This window comes from Saccostrea cucullata, unplaced genomic scaffold (assembly GCF_032062105.1).
Source record: "Saccostrea cucullata isolate Sc308-1 unplaced genomic scaffold, CSIRO_AGI_Scuc_v1 ctg16806, whole genome shotgun sequence".
Classification (NCBI taxonomy): Eukaryota; Metazoa; Mollusca; class Bivalvia; order Ostreida; family Ostreidae; genus Saccostrea; species Saccostrea cuccullata.
This window is the reverse complement of record NW_026940242.1, coordinates 4383-12144: the sequence shown is the minus strand read 5'-3', so window position 1 is coordinate 12144 and position 7762 is coordinate 4383. Positions and strand designations below refer to the sequence as shown.

The 7762-nt window shown below is 32.3% G+C and overlaps 1 protein-coding gene across 1 annotated transcript; it reads right to left on the bottom strand.

The window, feature by feature from the left end:
• Positions 1–1171: 1171 nt before the first annotated feature.
• LOC134255015 (multidrug resistance-associated protein 1-like) lies at positions 1172–5840 on the bottom strand. The gene is made up of 5 exons (XM_062737547.1): positions 5778–5840; positions 3352–3510; positions 2706–2872; positions 1860–2054; positions 1172–1429 (listed from the first exon to the last, which is right to left on the bottom strand). The coding sequence occupies exons 1-5, from the start codon at positions 5838–5840 to the stop codon at positions 1315–1317; spliced, it is 699 nt and encodes a 232-aa protein (XP_062593531.1). The 3' UTR covers positions 1172–1314.
• Positions 5841–7762: the final 1922 nt, after the last annotated feature.

The window sequence follows — 7762 nt, the reverse complement described above, 5'->3', positions numbered from 1 at the left end:
GGGGAACGTGCTGGCATACGTGGCAGAACAGTAGTGCGCCGTGGAGCCTCCGGCACTCCACGGCAACTTTTTCCTACGGCCTATCACGGATTCCGTAGAAGACCGTAGAAGACCGCAAAAGGACTTGTCAAGACTTGGATATAGAGGGGAAAATAACCAAAATCTCACGGCGCACTACGTTTCGGGCAAACGGGGCTGCCGTGGCTGCCGGGAACATAGTGTAAACGTAGCATTAATAAATTCGGAAACCATATTCCTCGTTACTTTTGACTTTTATATGTGTTCGGGAAGAGTCCTTGGAATACGGCTTTACTACTTCCGGTCCACAGCGCCGCTCACTTCCCTGTCAACATTCCCTCTTGTCCGATCAACGACAAAAAATACACGGTCAAAATTACACTGTATTAGTTAATTCTATGAAAGCAGTTTTGAATATGCTTCAAAGTATTTTTTAGTCATATTAAAACTACTTTTATTGATTTTACTTTCATGATGGATATCAAAACATTCGTCTCATTATGTGCAATCTTAATCCGTCCTTAGCTTTTTTGATGCTTTTACTCCGTTTCGAGAAAAGAAAATGGTTCTCGAAAACCTAACACTGTTATGAAAGAACTTCCAAGCCATTGGTAGTTTACCAGTGACTCGGGTACACAGTCATGACACTGTCTTTGTCACTGACCACTATATCTTAATTGTTTATTTTGTGGCAGATCGATCGGTGTTTTAAACAATGTAATAGTAGCTATTTCTTTTTCAAAACAATGTAATAGTAGCTAAGAGCTATCGATGAATTAAGATTATGCATAATAAGACAGTTATTTAAATATTCTTCATAGAAGTAAAATAATTAAAAGTAGTTATTATATGCTATAAAAATACATTGAGACATATTTTAGCATAAAACTCTTCTTATAAAAAAAACGAGTGAATAAATATTCCTGGGAAATAATGATCTTGATTGTATCGTCAAATTGGAAAATTAAATAAGTAGATTTTTCATTATGATAAGTAAATTATTGTTTATATATTTCTTTATTTATTAATCAATAATTGATGAATTATTATTAATTATTTCAAAATCAAGTAGTTTTTTAGAGGAATCCTAGAAAATGAAAGTAGAAAGATTGAACGCAAATTATTTTAAAATCAAATACAATTTGAATATCCGTTTATTGAGAAACTGGTACAAAATAATACTGTAAAATCACAAATTTTCTAAAGGTAAGATTTTCGCAGTTTGAGGAAAATATATTGGTTCATGGGATTTGATAAGTGATTTCTCAGTAATGTAATGATTCTAGATAAAATATGTTAATTAACGAGGTTAGCAGCTTTAGCCATCGAGTAGAAGATCCCGGATCTATCCTCCAGTAGTTTTTGTGGGGCTCCAAACTCGACTATCAATCCTTTGTCCATTACCATTATTCTGTTAAAATATAATATTAAAATTCATCATAAGATTGTCACTTAAGTGTCCTCTAAACTTTAATTTATCATAATCCATTACAGTGTTAAGTCTATGAGCTGGAGACAGTACCTTACGTATCATAATTCATTACAGTGTTGAGTCTATGAGCTAAAGACAATAACTCATCTATCGTACTCCATCACAGTGTTGAGTCTATGAGCTATAAACCGTATTTTACCTATCGTAATCCATTACAGTGTTGAGTCTATGAGCTATGCACAGTCACTCACCTTTCATAATCCATCACAATGTTCAGTCTATGGGCTATAGACAGTAACTCTCCTATCATAATATCCATAACAGTGTTGAGTCTATGAGCTATAGACAGTACCTTACCTATCGTAAACCATCACAGTGTTGAGTCTATGAGCTATAGACAGTAACTTACCTATCGTAAACCATCACAGTGTTGAGTCTATGAGCTATAGACAGTACAGTACAGTCACTGAACTCTGATTTAATCGTCCTCTGGATCAGTTCGTCTGTCTCTACATCCACGGCTGCCGTGGCTTCGTCCAGAATCAGGATCTTTGTCTTGTGTAGTAGAGTTCTAGCTAGACACACCAACTGTCGCTGACCAACGCTACGTAAGAGATATAAAATGTACATTAATACATAGATATAATCCAAAATGGAGTTTTTTCTAACATGGAATGAATAAATAAACTAGAGATACTCTTATTATCACACATTTTATAAGTGACAAAATTGCATATTGCATCATCCATATTAAAAGACAAACATATATATAAATACCTCTTTCTAATTATTCTGAGAATCGGTAGGAGAGGTGCAGAAAAAATTCAAGATCCTTTATTTGCAGACTCGCATTAAAAAAATGTGAAGATGTACTTAACTGAGCCTCACACTTGTTGAGAAGGAGTAATTTTCCTAACAAAATAACTTGGCGTATGTAATTTATTATGAAGATCAACCGAATTAATTTGTGACTGAAACATTTAAAAAAATGGACTTTATCTGTTATCATATGTTTTGAAATATTCACTTTCTAAAATCAGATACTGTGATTCTTCAAAAACAAATATTTTACCTGAAGTTCTCATGAGACGTTTTCACATAACGTTTTCATCCATACTTTTTCCTTAAGTTCTCATCTGAATTTTTCACACCAAGTTTTAATCAAAATTTTCGCCCGAAGTTTTCTCTTGATCTTTAACTTGAGTTCTGACTTGGGCTTTCACTTGAGACCTCTATTTTTCACATGAGCTCTTACCTTAAGTTTTGACCTCCTTCCCCACACTCGTAATCTAGCTGCCCTACACAGTTAGTGATGAAATCTTTCATATGAGCTCTCTCTATCGCAACCCAAAGATCCTGATCTGAAAATCTCTGGAGCGGATCCAAGTTAGAACGGATTGATCCAGAAAATATGACAGGATCCTGAAAAAAATACAACGATTTTATATTTGCCAAGATTTTTTTGTACTTAAGGTCAACGTAGAAATGTCAATAATTATTTAGTACATCTACCAAAGTGTAGAAAGCATAATAAACTTTTTCAGTAATTATTCCGCACTTAAGTCCAAAGTAATAAGAAAATGCAAAAAAAAAAATCTTGATATCTTACATCAAATTAAAATACCAATTGAAAGTAAATAAAAAAATTACTGAGCATTTAGACAAAAAAAAAAGACGAGGAACATAAAAAATATTGATGCAATTACTCAATACATTAGAACAAAGTATTTCAGAAATATAAATCAACTATAAATCACTACTATGAAGTGAAGTAGAAGGAATGATAAAGATATAAGTCGGTAGTTATGCAATTATTTATACTGTAATGCTACATAACAATAAGATTTTTGCTAAAACCCCACATGAAAGATACCCGAATTCATTTTGAAGAAATGACTTACCTGCGGTAGTATTGTTATTTTAGATCTTAAGTCATGTAGACCCATAGAAGATATCGACATATCATCAATTCTAATGTCTCCTCCAGCTGGTTCAATGATGCGGAACAGTGCCAGCGTCACGGATGATTTCCCAGCTCCTGTTCTGCCTACAATACCTATCTAGGTAAGAAAAATATAATTTTTTAAATATAACTAAAATATGTATCCATGAAAAAAAAACCCAGGAATTAAAATGAAGAAAAATGGTTTCTTTAATTTCGATTTTGCTTATTTTACATCACTCTAACAGGATGGGCACAGTTCATTTTTCGGGGAAGTGTTACTTTAAAAGGGAACTATTACTCTTTTCAGTAATAAAAACATTACTGAATTCGTGAATTTTCACTCATTTAGCATCTATTCTCGTGTTTGTTTTGAATAAAAGAAAAAGTGCAAGAATATTTTCACATCCTCTAAATATTTATTGTCAATTAAGTATATGTGTGCTAAAAACTGCAATATTTATTGCTGCAAAAAACTGAAAAAGAGTGATGAAATATTTCTATGATATAAATTTTTTACGGTAGCTTACCTGTGTTAAAATTGTGATAATAGATACGTTCAGCACTTGCTAACTCGTTCATGAGTTTATTCGTTCTAAATTAATTCTATACTATTTCTTTAAATGAAATCGTAATAATAATATTAAATATCATAGCTTCTTTTACAGATAAAAATAGTTATTTGAAATATTAAATTTCAAACGAAATTCTTTTTAAATGGTCCTGGAATGAATGCCCCTTTTAGATTCCATACTTTTGGTACCATTTATCAACATGGAAAATTATTAAGGACATACGCAACGTACCTTACCTACTGATAATTTTCCAAGATATTCTAAGTTTAAACTTATAATATCATTACATGTTCTTAGACAAAAAATCAGCATGCCTTACTAGGGATTTTGAAAAGATATCGAATTTTGAACGTTTTTGCATAATTCAAATAAAAATTTACAAAAATTATAAAACATAAATTCCAGATTTTTTTTCATCAAAAATTGTTTTAGAAGAGGTGTACAAATTCATATATAGACATTAAAAATATTGCACACAGTTCCTTCATTTAGTGGAACTCTTCAACTCCAGGGAAGACTCCAAAAAAGTTCAAACTACGTTGCGTATGACCTTAAATCTCAACTTACTCTTGTCTGCAGCAATGGAGGTCCGAATTTTTCAGTCAGCGAGGTTTGTTTGATAAAGATTAAACACATCACATTGTATTTTTATGCACTTTTTATTTAATGAATGGATTAGAGGCATTATTTTTAAACTGTGGGTCTATGAGAAAACCAGGCAGGGGGCCATACATGAAGTGTCACTCACATTAATGAAATTTTCCCAAAAGACTCCAACAATATAGCATACAATCACAAGAAAAAAATTTTCTGAAAATTTTCAATATTGGGGCCCACCAAGGGGGTACCCCATAAGCCACCATCTTTATCATTATTTGGTATTCACAATTTTATAAAAATTGCTATTTTCATTCACCATTCTCTTCTTTTCATTAAAATATTGAGTGATCAAAAGTAAGAACAAAAGAAAATATATATTATTTATTACATTTTGCACAAATTTTTTTTGTCTTAAAAATCAATGCTATATTTAAACACAGGGGGAATAACTCTTGATATAAAAGAGACTGAAAAATGTTGGAAAAGGGTCGATATTGGACATGTTTTAAAACTGGGTTTGGACGCTTCGATTTTAAATTATTTTGTTTTAAGATAAAGATTGTGAACTTAATAATAATTTCCTACAGGCAATTATTCGGGTTTTGATTATTGGTGACACTGTGCGATTTTGAAATTGAGGAATTTTTCCAAAAAATTGTGATTTTTTGCGACAGAGTTATTTCCCTTCGTTTCATACTTTTATAAACTATATTAGGCTACTATTTAAAAAATCAATATTTTCACTTCAAAAATGTATGTACAGTGACTGAACATTTTGGTAAAAATACTTATGTACATGTGGATAGACCAGTAGTCTCTGAGGAGACTGTAGCTCCACTGTTTTTTTTTAACAAAGGATGAAAAAAGTAGCCAGGACAATATTAGTTGATGCATATTTTCTTGCACAATCTATTTTGTACTTTGTTAAACCATGCGACATTTTACAAAGTTCAGTTTTTGAAAAGTTGTTCACAAAAAATGATAGAATCTGTACTTGACTCTGATGCCCATCAGCCTGATGATCCTGATCGTATGCTTTATTAAGGCTTCTGTAAATGCATCAGTTTCTATCTTTTTTCCTCCAGCATGTAATATTTTTTATATAACAAGTGCATTAAAGCATTTTCTTGCAAGGTGCAATGCATTCAAAGGCACACTGAATAACTTCATTGGCTTTCTGTGTCACATAGTCTTTTATGGACTGCTGTACCTCATCCAATGATGTATTCAGGGTGAAGCGTAAGGGCGTGAATTTACCATCAGACAGTTTCATACTCCTGTTTACCTTTTCTCGATAGTATGTGGGTCGTCTTCAGTAGTCATATACAGTTCCTTAGGATGACTGACTCAGACAAAACTCTGTATTCTGACTGGATTGCTCTGAAAAAGATAAGTTTTGATAAGAGATATTGTAAATGTTGAAGACGACATAATTCTGACTATAATCACACTTCAAAGACAATTCTTCCATGGAATATTAAACATAAGAGGCTCATGGGCCATATCGTTCACCTAGGCACTGTGGCTAGGAAAAAAGCAGAAATCAGTTCAGTATTTTTTTCCCATACAAGTATAAACTTTGATTATCGATCGTGGCCCCGCCCCAGCCCTGGGGGTCATGATTTGAACAGATATGAATCTACACTACCCCACTGGCCAGGATGCTTCCCTATAAGTTTCATCTTTCCTAACACACTGTGGTTCTTAAGGATGTACAACACACCTACCCCAAAATATTCCTGTCGTTTAATTTTCGCTGTTTTGTATATTTAGTACATGACTATATCTACTGTGTGTACGCACATTTTGGACAAAATCGTTAGAGTGGTTTTTGGACAGGAAATTCCAAAAGTTACCCCCCTTTAGTTGTTTACGGGAAGACAAACTTTTTAATAAATAAACTACTTAAACCTTGATTTTCAAAAAAGCCAGGTTAGCTATAGCTGTCAAATTTCATTGACTTATTCCTTTAACCATTTAACACAGAAACAAGAAAATTAAAAAAAAAAATGTTTTTGCAGATGTCACAGCCAAGGTCACAAGGTCATAGACCTTGGTGTCATTTGAAAGAACTTAATTAAGTAAGCATGCCAAATATGAAGTCTCTATCTCCCATGGTTCAAAAGTTATGGTGAAGGTTAAAGTTGACAACAGACAAACAGATAAACAGACAGGATAAAAACAATATACACCTCAGATCTACCGATCTGGGTGCATAAAAAAGAAGTCTGTGTGTCAATGCTCAGTAGTAATACCCCCACTCTAATAAAAATATATGCTCTCAATCTCATTATGGGTTTTGGTGAAATAAAGGTTTTTATTTTTAATTGGAACTTCATAGGGATTTTCAAAAATGTCTTGAATTTTCAATAAACTGTAAATGCAGAAATAATCATTGGATATTCATTTTCATTTATTTTGTTGTTATAGGTACCAGTACTACTGAGTTTTACTTTGGAAACAACAAAATTTAATGCCTGGAAACTTTTTTTAGGTGACAAATCAATGAAATTTTATCCCTACTAAAATTTGTGCTTCTACAAAAGGATGAAAATATCTCATGTCAGATATGAAAAGACAAATTGTCATTAACTTCTTTTTCCATCTTAATTAATTTACCAACAGATATTTTATTAGTTTGAATTTTAATTTAGTCATTACATAGAGAAATTAAGCTTAAAATATTCAAAAGTACATGACCAACATATGGTGCAGAGCAATGGATGAATACGGATAGCAACAGTTTACCTTATAGTAAACCAAATTTGTAAAAATAAATAAACTAGATATGTACCTTCCACCCCTGAGGTGTGTTGAGAAACAGCTGGACACTGTTCATTGTCACATTCTATTTTCTCTTCAATATCCTCAGTACCAAGCTTAAAAAATTCAGCTGAAATAACAAAAAATATGATTTACATCATTTACATGACAATGTGATAGTCAGTAATGCAGACAAAAGTCATCTATTTTCAAAATTATAGCCCTTACTCTAGCTTCTTATACTTTAATGAATATTTATCATTTTATATATTGTATTTATATTTTACCGGGTAATTTATTTTCTCTTTTTATACACGAGTGGGAATTTATTTCTAAATAATTTGATCACTAGGAATAGTATTCTCACTATTCTGGCTTCAGAGCAATACAGTAAAACACAGATCAACTTATAAAAATCTACAGGATTTCAAC

Bases quoted from the DNA above. Each gene is read 5' to 3' on its own strand.
- LOC134255015 (XM_062737547.1), bottom strand. From the start codon at position 5,840: ATGAAACTGTCTGATGGTAAATTCACGCCCTTACGCTTCACCCTGAAT. The intron at 2,873-3,351 runs GTAAGTCATTTC...TATTTTTTTCAG, and splicing joins AAATAACAATACTACCGCAG to GATCCTGTCATATTTTCTGG. The intron at 2,055-2,705 runs GTAAGAGCTCAT...TCTCTTACGTAG, and splicing joins GAAGGAGGTCAAAACTTAAG to CGTTGGTCAGCGACAGTTGG.